This window comes from Bubalus bubalis, chromosome 5 (assembly GCF_019923935.1).
Source record: "Bubalus bubalis isolate 160015118507 breed Murrah chromosome 5, NDDB_SH_1, whole genome shotgun sequence".
Classification (NCBI taxonomy): Eukaryota; Metazoa; Chordata; class Mammalia; order Artiodactyla; family Bovidae; genus Bubalus; species Bubalus bubalis.
In genome coordinates, this window is record NC_059161.1 from 122,697,674 (window position 1) to 122,711,296 (window position 13,623).

Below are 13,623 nucleotides of genomic sequence, written 5' to 3' on the forward strand. Positions count from 1 at the left end.
GCCACCTTTGGGCATTAACAGGTGTATCTTTTCCCATGGCCTCCCCGCGCCAGCACTCACCTCTGCCCCCACTCCCAGCTTCCCTGAAGGGAGCTCCCTGGCTGAGGCAGGTGATTGGATATCCCTCTTTTTCTGACTGTGATCCCTAAATTCCCTTTATCCCTCATAGGTAGGTAGGTGGTTCCTACCCTGTGACCTCATCACTCCTCTTTTACCTTTCTCTGTGTTTTTCCAGCCCAGGAGGGAAAAGGAGAAGCATAGCCTCAAGGGGTGGAAGAGGCCAAAGTCTCAGTACCTCACAGCCCAGGCAGTTGGGAGGGGAAGGGGTGGGTAGGGGAGAGGGGGTGGGTCCAAGCACACACTTTCCGGATGGGCTGCTTCTAGCCCTGACTCTGCAGTTTAAAAGCTGTGTGAATCTGGGCAAGTTGCTTAACCACTCCAGTGCCTTGACTTCCTTATCTGTAAAATTTTTTTGTTGTTCAGTCGCTAAGTCGTGTCTGACTCTTGGTGACCCTAGGGACTGCAGCACGCAGGGCTTCCCTGTCCTTCACTATCTCCTGGAGTTTGCTCAGACTCCTGTCCATTGAGTTGTGATACCATCCAACCATTTCATCTTCTGTCACCCCCCTCTCTTCTTGCCCTCAGTCTTTCCCAGCATCAGGGTCTTTTCCAATGAAGTCGCATTAGGTAAAAGGCAGGACGATAATTGCGCGTATCTCTAGAAAGTTACTGGGAGAACTGACTGCGTTAATACATGCAAAATACTTAGAACAGTGCCTGGCACCAAATTAGCACTCAGCTCTGGCTCTCTGGCTGGGTTTCACCCTCCCCTTCCTCTCCTCCCTCCTCTCCACCAGCCCAGGGCCAGCAGGCGGGAGAGCGGCCAAGAAAGCCCAGGAAACGCCGTGCCGGAGGATTAGGGTAGCCAGCGGGCTGAATGTCCAGCTGCAGAGCTGGAAGTGGCAAACTGGTTTTGAGTCCGGACCCTGCTGGAATCCAGAGGAGCAGGGACCAGCGTCCTGAGTTCACAGCTGTTCGGTGTTTTTCTCCTCCTTTTGTTGCCAGAGGTTCCCAGGAGCGTTCACAGAGGGGGCGGAGCCTGAAGCAAAGCCTCTGATTGGCTGCTTTCATTTTCGTGCCTTGTCAATTTCCAGCCAGACAGGGCAGGTGTGTAAAGGATTTAAAACTCAGAAATACTTAGGTTAGAAAAGGAAGGAGGGAAGACGGGGCAAAGGAGGGACAGGGGAGGGAGCAGAGGTAAAAGATCCTTCGCCAGTTGTCTGGAATGGTTTGTCAAATCCTGGGGGCTGAGGGCGGGGACTGGACGGTGCCCGCTGCAGTGGAGTGGCTGTTTCGTTTGAGAGAAGAGAGACAAAGGGAGATGCTGCGAACAAACCTTTTAATATGTGGTCTTCGTATTAAGGGAGCGGGGGAGAGCTGAGGGGCTGCTTCCCTGAACCACAGCCCCAACTCTTGGGCCATGAATCCCCCTCCCCCTTCTCATGTGAGCTGCCTGTAGGACCCTCTCTTCCTTTAGGGCCCTGTAAGGCTCCCTTTCAGTGCCCAGAGTCAGTTCTTCACTTGTGCCGAAGCCTGGAGCGGGACCATCTGCTTCTGCAGCTCCTCTTGCTGCTTCCTCGTTTTCCCTCTCCTCCTGTGGTGGTGGGGACAGGAAAGTGGTGTCCTGGGTAGAAGCCTCCAGACCAGCTGGGGTCTTCCACGGGGCTCTTCAGGCAGCTGTGCCCAGCTACCAGCTCTCTGCCCCAAACAGCTACCACTCTCCAGAGCCAGGAGGGACCCCAGGAGACTCTCAGCTGATTGGGGAGGGGCGGGGGGACACAGGGACAAGGACCCCCACCCCTCCACTGGGAAGAGGAGGCCTAGGTTTGAGTCTCAGTGCTACCCCAGCCTGGATGTGTGACTCGGGGTGAGTCCCTGCTTTTCACTGGATGGGGGCCCACCTCTTTTCCACGTCTTGCACTGTGTCTGGCAGTGGCTGGCCCAGGGTCTCCGGCAGGAGGGTAATGGCAGCGCTGGCAGCCACTGGGACAGCACCGTAGATAAAGAGAGGCACGGAGGGGTAGAGCTCGGCGGTCATGCTCACCAGTGGGCTCACAATGCTGCCCACTCGCGCCAGGGTGCTGCCCATTCCCAAGCCCGTCTGCCTGCGGGATCCAGGGGGTTGGGTGTTGGTTAGTGTTCTGGCACAAATGCTGAGGTCCCGGCTGAATTTGGGGTCCGGGCAGCTCAGGCCCAGCCCCAGGAGACCCCCTGGTACCTGCTCTGTTCCCCATTTGATCAGCTAACCAATTTGGCATTTATTTTGGAGATAATAATAATAATAATAAAAAGAATAAGTTAGGAAGAGTTCTGGCCAGAGAATCAGGAGATTGATTTTTGCCTTTGCCCTTAACTTGCTATGTGACCTTGGACAAGTTTCTTTTCCTCCCTGAACCTCGGTGTCAAATTAGCTGAGCTCAGTCAGTTGTTCTCAGATCAGCTGGGGGACTTGATTTTCAGTTGCCCTAACCCCATGCAGAGGAAGTGGGCTTCCCCAGTGGCTCAGTGGTAAAGAATCCACCTGCAATTCAGGAAACATGAGTTCACTCCCTGGATCAGGAAGAGCCCCTGGAGAAAGGAATGGTAACCCACTGCAGTTTTCTTGCTTGGGAAATCCCATGGACAGAAGAGCCTATTTGGCTACAGTCCACGGGGTTGCAAGAGTTGGACGTGACTTAGCGACTAAACAACAACAGCCCCACACAGACCTGTTGGATTAGAATTCCTAGGGTGAAGGGACCTGGAATCTTCATATTAATATGTTAAGAACCTTCTCTATGAGAGCAGAGGTTAAAAATGTTGATAATAGGGACATAAACTGCTTGGATTTGAATCCAAGCTTCCTGACTTAGAAGCTGTGTGGCCTGGGACAAGTCACTTAACCTCTCCGTGGCTCAGTTTTCTTAAGTGGAAAATGAGAATTATCATAGTACCCACCTCATAAGATTGTTATGAGGGCCAAAAGAGTTGATATTTGTAAAAAGTTTGACAGTGCCTTTATACTATTGTTCTTTCAGCTGAAATCCCTTGAGGGTATAGGACAATAACCATGACCTCTCAGGGTTCTCATTCCAAGTTGCCTAGGGAAGCTTGGCATTTCTTTGATATCTCATGTGAATTTTGCATCCCATTCTGTATTTGTTGTTGTTGTTTTGCATCCCACTCTTCAAACAGACATGTTTCTTGTGTCTTAATGCAAAACTATCCCCTCCTCCCAACCTTAGCACTCAAAAAAGTAGTGCTGTATTTATCTGTACAACTACCAGAACCACAGCTATTAAGTGTGGCTCTTGTGCTAGAAAACTCCTTTTCATGGTTGTGGTCTTCCATTTCAGACATACCATTTGGTTTAAAGATGGCATTTCAATTTGGTGGCAGATTAGATCTTTTAATGGCATTTAGATCTTCTAACTTGTGCCTTGGAGATCTGGAGGGACTTCAGTTAATTGCCTCTGAGATGTGTCTTCTTGGCTCTCCACCCTGTCCCGGTTGGTGGCCCCCTTTGACATGTGCCCTGGGGTCTGACCTATATGCAGGGGGAATGTTTTGCCCCAAAGTTCCTCCCATTAAGCTCCCACTCACCGGATCATTGTGGGGTACACCTCCCCAGTGTACAAGAAGATGCAGTTGAAGGAGGAAGCCAGACAGCCCTTCCCCAGCACAGCAAGAGAGGTTCGGACAATGGACTTATCTAGAGAGAAAGGAGGAGGTCAGTGGGATCTTGGGAGAGGGGGTTGAGAAGTTGGGTCATGTCTGGGGATGTGGCCAAGGACGAGGGACCAAGGTGCTCATGGGTGCTCACCCTGGGGTACCACCCCATTGATGAGGATGCAGATGCCTGCCAGCAGCAGTGAGGCCATCTGGGCAGGCCGGCGGCCCACATTGTTGATGACAAGGAAGCTCACAAGCTTGGCAGGCAGGTCCACAGCACCAAAGATCACCTGGATTAGGTAGATGCTGACCCCAAAACCCTGAAGGTCCATGACCAGCCCGTAGTAGGCAAAGCTAGTGGCAAACCTAGGGGGGAGGGATGAGGGGTATGGAGTTTGTTAGGAAGGTTAAGGAGGGGGTGCTCACCCAAAATGGGTGAGCTGCACAGGGTACCTTGCTTAAGAATCTGGAATCTACCTTGGCTAATATTTCTTCTGACATTTAATATGCACTTTAGATATTGGGGTAGTCCTTTAATACTTTGTCCACCTGATGCGAAAAGCTGACTCATTGGAAAAGACCCTGATGCTGGGAAAGATTGAAGACAGGAGGAGGAGGGGACAACAGAGGATGAGATGGTTGGATGGCATTACTGACTCGGTGGACATGAGTTTGAGCAAACTCTGGGAGATAATGAAGGACAGGGAAGCCTGGCATGCTGATGTTCATGGGGTTGCAAAGAGTCAGACACGACGGAGAGACTGAACAACAACAAAGTCCTCTAATCCCCCAGATTTCTTAATCTGTGTCTCTAGTGTATTAGGGAATTTTCACTTAGTTGCCATGTAGGATTTATATAGTTTTAGTCTTTATTTCATCTTGGCTATCAAAGCAATATCTTTAGGGGAAAGGTGTTGGGAGAGGCCAGAATTTTCCAGGACCTGTCTGTAGTCCTGGGATGGTATTGTGTTTCTTAAGATGCCAAGAGCCCAGAAAATAAAACTCAGGTTATTGGATAGAACCCCAACCTGGAGCAAACTCCAAATTGGAAACAAAGAATTCAGTGGCAGGCTTGTTCCTTCTGGCCATGTTTCTCTTAATTGTCATGGGATTGCTAGACAATGGGGTTAGGAGGGTGGCATGTAAGAAAGTAACAGGGACTGTTGCAATGTGAAAGGAAGATTTTTCATTGGTATCAACCTTGGCCAGAATCTGCTTTCAGAGATGAGCTTTGGGCATCTTATTGCTGTGCCAGTGTTTCTGGCAGACACAAGGCTAGTAAATGCTCCAGAAGTTTTGCAAGCCAGCCTTCGTGATATAATTCTGCAGACTCTGGGGGCCATCAATCTTGATGAGGCGTCTCCATATTGGAACAGAGCTGATAAAAGGAGAAGAATATGGAGAGATTGATGCCCAGTTGGGGACCAGAGGCAAATTGAGGCTGGAGGTTGTTTGATTCCTTAAGACTCTTTCTGCCTCTCACAGCTGGTCTGCTGACTTCCTCCTTCTTGTCTGCCTTCTTCTACCCACTGCGGTCCACTCCTTCCCCAACCAGCCTCTTGTCTCTTGGTCTGTCTGTCTGTCCATCAGTCTGTCTGTCTGGGCCTACCACAGCATGGAGAGGCAGAGGAAGAGGCGGCGAAGGGCAGGGCAGCGCAGCAGCTCCAGGGCTGAGGCCTGGCTCTTGCCTGTGGTCAGCTCCTTCTGCAGACTGGCCTGGAGCACCTGCCGGGATGGACGGGGCTCAGGGCTTGGACTCCCCCAGCAGCTCCTCCCAGCCTAGCCCCTTACTCAGAGAAGCCCTCTGAGTCCTGGGTTTACCGATGGGTGGGATGTTGAGGGAGATCTCGGGGGTCCTACCTCCATACTTAGATTGGCCCCCTCTTCCCGCTTCCCATTGATCCAGGCCACTCTCTGCAGGTTTCTCAGGGTGAGGTCCAGCCTCCCGGAGGAAGCGTACCAGCGGGCCGACTCGATGAAGAACCTGGGGGCAGGAGTTAGCGTAGGTGTTGGCGTGGCTGCAGTTCCAAGTCATGTGGGCTGGAGGTAGGGCGTGGGCTTTCCAGAGGGCTGCAGTGGGATTTCCTCCAATGCTGGGAGCCCAGGACTTTACCAGATCCCTCTCTCTAGGACGACAAAGCGGTGTTCAGCTTGGTAATGACTTATTCCTCAACACGGGGGCTTGGTTCTTGGGTGCTGGGTAAAGGGAGCAGGGCAGACAGGCTGGAGAGCTGAGGAGGCTGGAGAACTGGATACCTTGGGGCAAGTCCTTCCACCCACAGCCTCAGTTTCCCCATCAGTTACACTGAATCCCTGGCCTGGGTTTGACCTTCTTGGACTCTGCAGGTGGAGTGTACAGCAAGATCTGGGGAAGTCTCATCCCCTTACATCTGTCTGGGCCCTACGTACCAGGAGTAGATGAAGAAGGCAAAAAAGGGCACAGAGACCAACAGCTGTAGGTAACGCCAGTGGGGCACAGCATAGGCCAAACCAGCCAGGAGAAACTGGCCCAGGCTGTAGACATAGCCAGTCAGGGTGCCCACGTAGGCCCGTGTGTGGATGGGCATCCACTCCACATCTGGAAAGAGGGTTAGAACAGAGTGGTGCAACTTACTGGGTGCCACGTGGGCGGAGACCCCTGGGGCCTGCCGAGACTCCCACTATCGGTCCAAACCTTGGTTTGTCCCAAAGCTCAGTGGAAGACACATCAGATGAGGTTGGGGGACGTGGAAGGAAGACTGCGGGGGAGGCTTGTGGTGGAGGTAGGGATGGGGAGGTAGGTTTGGAATCCCCAGGAGTTGCCCCTCCACTTCCTTGCTGTGTGTTTTTGCTCCTCTCCAACCTACTGTCCTGGCCAGGGTCCTATTTCCCTTCGGAGCACCTCTGACTACTCAGTCCATCCTCAATAGCAGTTTCTCCTCTGGTCCTTCTTAGCCTGGGCTGGATTTCAGCCTCAGTGACCAGAGCAGCTCAGAGGAGACAGAGACTTTCTGCCATCCCGGAGAGTTGAGGTGGGAATGGGAGCACCTCTCTGCTGAGGTCTGAAGAGGTCCAGCTTCATTCCTTGTGGGCTTCAGTTGTGTCCGACTATGTGTGACCCTATGGACTGCAGCCCACCAGGCTCCCCTGACCATGGGATTCTCCAGGCAAGAATACTGGAGTGGGTTGTTGTGCCCTCCTCCAGGGGATCTTCCCAACCCAGGGATCAAACCTGTGTCTCTTACATCTACCTGCACTGGCAGGTGGGTTCTTTACCACTAGCACCACCTGGGAAGGGGCTTCCCTGATATCTCAGTTGGTAAAGAATCTACCTGCAATGCAGGAGACCCCGGTTCGATTCCTGGATTGGAAAGATCCGCTGGAGAAGGGATGGGCTACCCACTCCAGTATTCTTGGGCTTCCCTTGTGGCTTAGCTGGTAAAGAATCCGCCTGCAATGCAGGAGACCTGGGTTCAATCCATGGGTTAGGAAGATACCCTGGAGAAGGGAATGGCTACCCACTCCAGTATTCTGGCCTGAAGAATTCCATGAACTGTATAGTCAATGGGGTTGCAAAGAGTTGGACACGACCGAGTGACTTTCACTAACACTGGCCTGGCCACCTGGGAAGCCCTACTTTAGTCCAGAGAATCCCGAATCCTTAGATTCTCTTTTGGGCTTGAGGAATGACCTTGGGGGAATCCTGTCCCTTCCCCCTAGCCTCAGGTTCTCCACCTGAGAAACAGAGCCCGGGGGGTGACCCATCTGAGGATGCATGTTGATGAGTCATGGACAGGCCATGCTCCGTCCATAAATGTGTTTGGTCTACATGATGCTGGCTTGGCTTATATTAAAATATGAGAATTAATTGCAAATATTAAACAGTTGGGATATTTGACAGTAATAAAAGAGGAGCGGGGGCAGATCTGATAGCCCCGATGCTTCTTGTCTGGAGCAGCTGAGTGGCGGCAACCCCTCTGGATGGGTGTGTCTCTCTTTTGGAGACAGTCTTCATGCTCTCTAATGCCTCTCAGCTCCTCAGTCATTTATGGGAACTGCCTGGCCCTAACAATGGAGTTTGTAGTTGCGTGTCTAAAGAAGAGGTCAGGATAGTGTGAGTTCCAGGACGAAGGCTGCATGTTGGCTGCAAGGGCAGAACAGGCTGAGTGCCAGAAGGGTGGGCTGGGAGAGGAGGCTGGAAGGGGGATGTGGGGCTGGGTGGTTGGAGGGCGAGGGTGGGGGCCTGCCCTGCCCTTCCGGGCCCCTCACTCAGTGTCATGCAGTTGAGGACAACGCCAGCTGTTGACATGCCCGAGAGGAACCGGAAGGCGCAGTAGACGGGGAAGTTGGGAGCGAAGGCGGCACAGGTTCCTGACACAGCTGTCTGTAGGTAGTTGAAGATCAGCACCTTCTGGCGGCCCAGCCTGTCAGGGGAGAGGAGGCCTGCGGCAGGGGTTTTGAGGACCAGCAAGGGCCAGGCCAAACTGGGAGAGGCGCTGGTCTGGGACCCGTGACGTATCATGAGGCTGATGCTGTAGATCCTCAGTCCAGCCCCAGTTAGGGGTGCCAACCACCCACCTCGGCCCTCCCGAATTCAGCCAAGGAGCCCCCAGTCCCAGCCTGGCTCCTTGGCCCTGCCCAGGACTGACCTGTCTGCTAGGCACCCGAATGTCATGGCTCCGAGAAGCACTCCCATCATATATAAGGACTGAGCCAGCTGGCGTAAGGCCCTGTGAGAGCACACGAGGTCCCACTGTGGGGAGAGGGAACAAAGGTCAGGCCAAGGTGAGCCTGGGCTGCAGGGAAGCCCCCTACCCTCCTTCCAGCTGGCTCTCTGAGGCCGGAACACCCCCTTCCTCAACACTTCTGTTTGGTCCTGGGAGCCGAGACTCTTTTCTTGACCCTGCAACTCCACGTTCCCTTTTCTACAAAGGCCCCCATCTGGAACCCTTTCTCCATTGAGACTGTGTGTGTGAGTGTGTGGGGGAGGGGATGGTAAGATGGGGACACAGGGGTTGGGAGGAGGAGCTGGGGGCCCAGGGCTCCTCACCTCAGTGACGATGGTGGAAGGGAAGGTGCTGTTGTCGTAGATCCAGCCGTGGGGACAGGGCTCTGTGGCCCCTGTGCCGTTGGTCTCTGTGCCATTGGGAAAGGGTGGTCCCCGCTGGGGGGAGGTGAAGAGGAGGCAGGACTCGGGCCGCCCCTGCCCATCCCGGGGCAGCCAGGCCTCCAGGTCCCCGTCCTCGCTGAGGTTGGTGTCGGCAGGTGGGCGGCAGTGATGGGTGGGGATGGCGGCGGTGAAGTTCTGCAGGGTGTTGTGGGAGGCCATCAGGATCACAGGGAGGATCACCAGGGTGACCTGGATCTTCTGGAAGCGGCCGACGCCCCCCACCTGCAGCAGGAGGTCATTGAAGGCCATGGGGCCAGGCCTGGCCAAGTTGGCTGGGGGCTGAGGACGTCCGGTCCCAGGCCCTCCGTCTCTGTGGCCCTCCGCCTGCTGCCCTACACTGGAGGAGACGGAGCGCTGTTGCTTCTGCAGCCAAGTCGCTCCTGGAACTGAATCTGAGCTGGCTCTGTGGGGGGACAGCAGCCCGGCCAGGCGGCCCCTCCTTCCTTCTCTCTCCTAGTTTTGTCCCTCCCTTTCTTTTGCAGCCTCTCCTCACTTGGTGGGGGAGGTGTCGCTCCACTTTCAGGGTCTGCTGTAGCCCTGACCCCTACATGGGCAGTATTTAATCCTTGGCCTGGAGGGAATGAGTTAAAGTGTGACTTGGTATCAGAAGGATTAACCCTCTGGGTATCCTGGTATCAGTGGAATTTCTCCAAGTGGGTATAAAGGGCAGGAGAGGGTGGACTGAAGTGGGGGTGGTGGGAGTGGATGTCCTGGGAGGACCCACCTGGGCATCTGGGGGCAAGAGGGGATAGGGTGGGACCTTTTTGTCTTCCTTTTAGTAGGAAGACTGGATTCTGGGAAGTGTGTTGGCCTCTTGTGGGGCTTGTGTCCTTTTTAGTGGGAAGGATCCAAATGGACCATTTTTGGGAGAAGTTGCCAGAGAAAATACAGGTTGCCCAGTTAATTTGGATTTTAGATCAGCAAATATTTTTTTTTCTTTTGTATGAGTATGTCCCTAATATTACATGGGCTGTACTTATACTAGAAAGGTATTCCTTGATCTGAAATTCAAATTTAACTGGACATTTTGTATTCTTACTTACTAAAATTGGCAACCCTGGCCTTTGGTCTTCTGGGGACAGCTTACATATTTTTTTTTAGTAACTTAAAAAATTATTTGGGTGTGTCGAGTCTTAGTTGTGGAACGTGGACTCTCTAGTTGTGATGCATGGGCTCAATAGTTGTGGCACATGGGCTTAGTTGCCCCACAGCATGTGGGATCTTAGTTCCCTGACCAGAAATCAAACCCATGTCCCCTGTATTGCAAAGTGAATTCTTAACCGCTGGACCACCAGGGAAGTCCTGACTGCTTACATTATACAGGACCATAGCTTTGTTCAATTGGAAGACAAAAGAGGCCAAAGACTACTTTTGAAGCAGTGGGATCTCAGACTAACATCATACATGTAGATTGAGTCTTTCAGTATCTCAGTTTCTATTTTCTTGTTCATCCTGATTCAAAATTTTCCTTTGTCTTGTCTCCTATCTATAGCTTCTTCTTTTTCTTCTCTTCTTTTTTTTTTCTTCTTCGTCTTCTCCTCCTCCTTCACAATAAGCATGAACTTATTTTACTTTTAGCCACAACTCTAAGACATTCACTTGATTTCCTCCAATAGTTTGGCTTCCCAGTCCAGTTCTCTCGTGCTCAGGGCACTGCCGAGCTCTGATTGGGTGGGTTTCTATGGGATCCTACTGGTTGGATCTTAACATGGGGTTGTCAAGAGAGCATCCAGTATGGTAGCTGCTAGCTACTACTGAGTGTTTGACTTGAGCTGATCCAAATTGAGACCAGCTTTATTTTTTTGGGCTCCAAAATCACTGCAGATGGTGACTGCAGCCATGAAATTAAAAGACGCTTGCTTCTTGGAAGAAAAGCTATGACCAACCTAGATAGCATATTAACAAGCAGAGACATTACTTTTTCAACAAAGGTCCGTCTAGTCAAAGCTACGGTTTTTCCAGTAGTCATGTATGGATGTGAGAGTTGGACTATAAGAAAGCTGAGTGCCAAAGAATTGATGCTTTTGAATTGCGGTGTTGGAGAAGGCTCTTGAGAGTCCCTTGGACTGCAAGGAGATCAAACCAGTCCATCCTAAAGGCAATCAGTCCTGAATATTCATTGGAAGGACAGGTTGAAGCTGAAACTCCAATATTTCGGCCACCTGATGCAAAGAACTGACTCACTGGAAAAGACCCTGATGCTGGGAAAGACTGAAGGCAGGAGAAGGAGACAACAGAGGATGAGATGGTTGGATGGCATCACCAACTTGATGGACATGAGTTTGAGCAAGCTCTGAGAGTTGGTGATGGACAGGGAAGCCTGGTGTGCTGTATGTAGTCCATGGGGTTGCAAAGAGTTGGACACGACTGAGTGACTGAACTGAAATTGAGATATGCTGTTAGGGTAAAACACATACTTGAAAGTTGCTCAGTTGTGTCCGACTCTTTGTGATCCCATGGACTATACAGTCCATGGAATTCTCCAGGCCAGAATACTGGAGTGGGTAACCTTTCCCTTCTTCAGGGGATCTTCCCAACCCAGGGATAGAACCCAGGTCTCCCGCATTGCAGGTGGATTCTTTACCAGCTGAGCCACAAGGGAAGCCCAAAATACGTATAGATTTTGGGTTTACAGCTTCTTGCCTTTACTTTGCACAGTGTATATTATATAAAACATGGACTCCAGAGTCAGATTACTTGGATCCAAGTCCTCACTTCATACTTACTGGCTGTGGGCAAGTTGCTAAACTCCTCTGTATCTCAGTGTGCTTGTTTGCAAGGTGGGGATACTAGTTGTGCCTGCCTCACTGGAAGGTTAAATGAGCAAATACAGGTAAAGATCCCTGCCCTGTGGCTCAATGATCATAAGCTGTTCTTATTATTTGTTTCTGGTCCAAAGGTGAGACTATCATGCTGAATTTAGAGAGAAAATGTGCCTGGGACACCTTACCCCAGAACAGTGAATTCCCCACTGGGGGAGATTTTTGCCCCCCAGGGAGGCTTCTCTGGTGGCTCAGACTGTAAAGAATCTGCCTGCAATGTAGGAGACGCAGGTTTGTTCCTGGGTGGGGAAGATCCCCGGGTCGGGAAGATCCCCAGGAGAAGGGAGTGGCAACTCACTCCAGTATTCTTGTCTGGAGAATCCCATGGACAGAGGAGCCTGGCGGGCTATAGTCCATGGGGTTGCAAAGAGTCGGACATGAGTGAGTGACTAACACACACACTTGCTTCCCAGGGGACATTTGGCCCTGTCTGGAGACACTGTCACTGGTGGGGGTGATGGTGCTACTGGCAGCTGGTGGGGAGAGTCCGGGGACGGTACTGAACATCCTGCAATACACAAGCCAGCTCCCCACAACCAGTAATTTTTTGGAGCTAAAATGCCAATAATGATCAGAAACCCTACCTTAGAAGATGCTCTCAGACTTCTTTTGTATAGTGATCAATCCCATACCTGCTTGGCAAAGGACAGTGCAGTCAGACACATGATTCTTATTAACATATTTCTAAGAATCCCCGCGGGCTTATTCGAATGGGGAAATTTTTGTGAGCTGAAAATGAGACCTCCTCTTCCTCCCCTGAGTAGCTCGGGCCCCAAAGTGCTGCAGGTCTTCCCCTAGTTTTGCCTACACAGCCAGTTTCGCCACTGGAGTGGCTGAATCAGGACTTTGGTCCTCCTGTGTCCAGGCCAACACCCTTTCCCACCGTGTTTTAGCTCGATTACTGGGCTCGGGTTACCACGAGAGACTTTTTTTGCCCTTCGTAATGTGTTTGCATTTGGGGTCTCCGACTGTGCCTCTCTGTAATCTGCTGCCTACTGATTGCTCCATTTCCCACTTCAGAGATTTTGGCATGTGTCTGAACACATGGACAGGAGATACACCAGGCTCTGTACCCATTAGCCGATGCGAAGGGTCGAGAAGGGAAGGGACATTTTTCAATTCTTCTGGGCACAGATCTCTGAGTCTTGTTGAGTTTGATTTCTGACTTCTCTTGTAAGAAGTCAAGATGCTCTGTTATCAGCTCACAGTTTCTACAAACTACACTTCTGTGTGTGAAGTCGGAAGAGTATTTATTGTCTATTGATGTCCTGAGGTACATGAAATTGTAAACTGGTTCAAACCTATTCTAACTTCAAAGCCAAGTTCTTAAATGCTACTCTAGATGAGTGGACTGCCCAGCTAAAGAGCTCTTGGAGACCATCTGGCCCTCCTATGTACGGAATAGAATAGGGGATGCACAGAGAGAGACAGGACTCTCCCAGCTTCCCTCTTCCCCATCCAGTGTTGGTTCTGGGCTGGGACCCAGTGGGTATCCAGATGCCTGACAACATTTTCCAGGCCAAGGTATATAAGAGCCCTGTGGCCTGGGGATGTGAAGACAGCTGGACAAACAGCTTGGGGGTTCTGGGGCCAGTCTCCTGCCAAGACTTGGTGCCCTCATGGGGGAGAGGGTGGAGTGCCAAGGGCAGTGGGTGGGGGGATATGAGTCCCTATAAGCACCCTCCTTCTCTGAGCCTGTGTCCAATCCTGCCTAGGGAGAAGAGCTCCCTCCTTAGTGCCTGGCCAGCCTTAAGCCAGGCTAAGTCTGGAAGAGGCTCAGATGGAAACTCCAGAGACTGAACTGTGGTTGGCTCCTGGGATCATAAGGTTAGTGAGGAGATTTCCCATCAGCCTCCCATTTCACAATGAGCTTCTGGATGGAATTGCTCCCATGGCAAATGATTTGTAGTGCCAGGAACTATCCTTTAGGGACATTCTGGG

The 13,623-nt window shown here is 51.7% G+C and overlaps 1 protein-coding gene across 1 annotated transcript; it reads right to left on the reverse strand.

Annotated features, from left to right (window-relative positions):
• Positions 1 to 1,382: 1,382 nt before the first annotated feature.
• LOC102411529 (solute carrier family 22 member 6) lies at positions 1,383 to 9,409 on the reverse strand. Its single transcript, XM_006064502.3, has 10 exons — positions 8,741 to 9,409; positions 8,340 to 8,443; positions 7,960 to 8,114; positions 6,121 to 6,289; positions 5,572 to 5,695; positions 5,321 to 5,436; positions 3,863 to 4,077; positions 3,643 to 3,751; positions 1,962 to 2,165; positions 1,383 to 1,654 (listed from the first exon to the last, which is right to left on the reverse strand). The coding sequence occupies exons 1-10, from the start codon at positions 9,107 to 9,109 to the stop codon at positions 1,570 to 1,572; spliced, it is 1,650 nt and encodes a 549-aa protein (XP_006064564.3). The 5' UTR covers positions 9,110 to 9,409; the 3' UTR covers positions 1,383 to 1,569.
• Positions 9,410 to 13,623: the final 4,214 nt, after the last annotated feature.

Coding starts and splice junctions, on each gene's coding strand:
- LOC102411529 (XM_006064502.3), bottom strand. CDS start 9,109: ATGGCCTTCAATGACCTCCTGCTGCAGGTGGGGGGCGTCGGCCGCTTC. Junction 8,444..8,740: donor CTTCCACCATCGTCACTGAG/GTGAGGAGCCCT, acceptor CTCTCCCCACAG/TGGGACCTCGTGTGCTCTCA. Junction 8,115..8,339: donor TTCGGGTGCCTAGCAGACAG/GTCAGTCCTGGG, acceptor CTCCCCTGACAG/GCTGGGCCGCCAGAAGGTGC.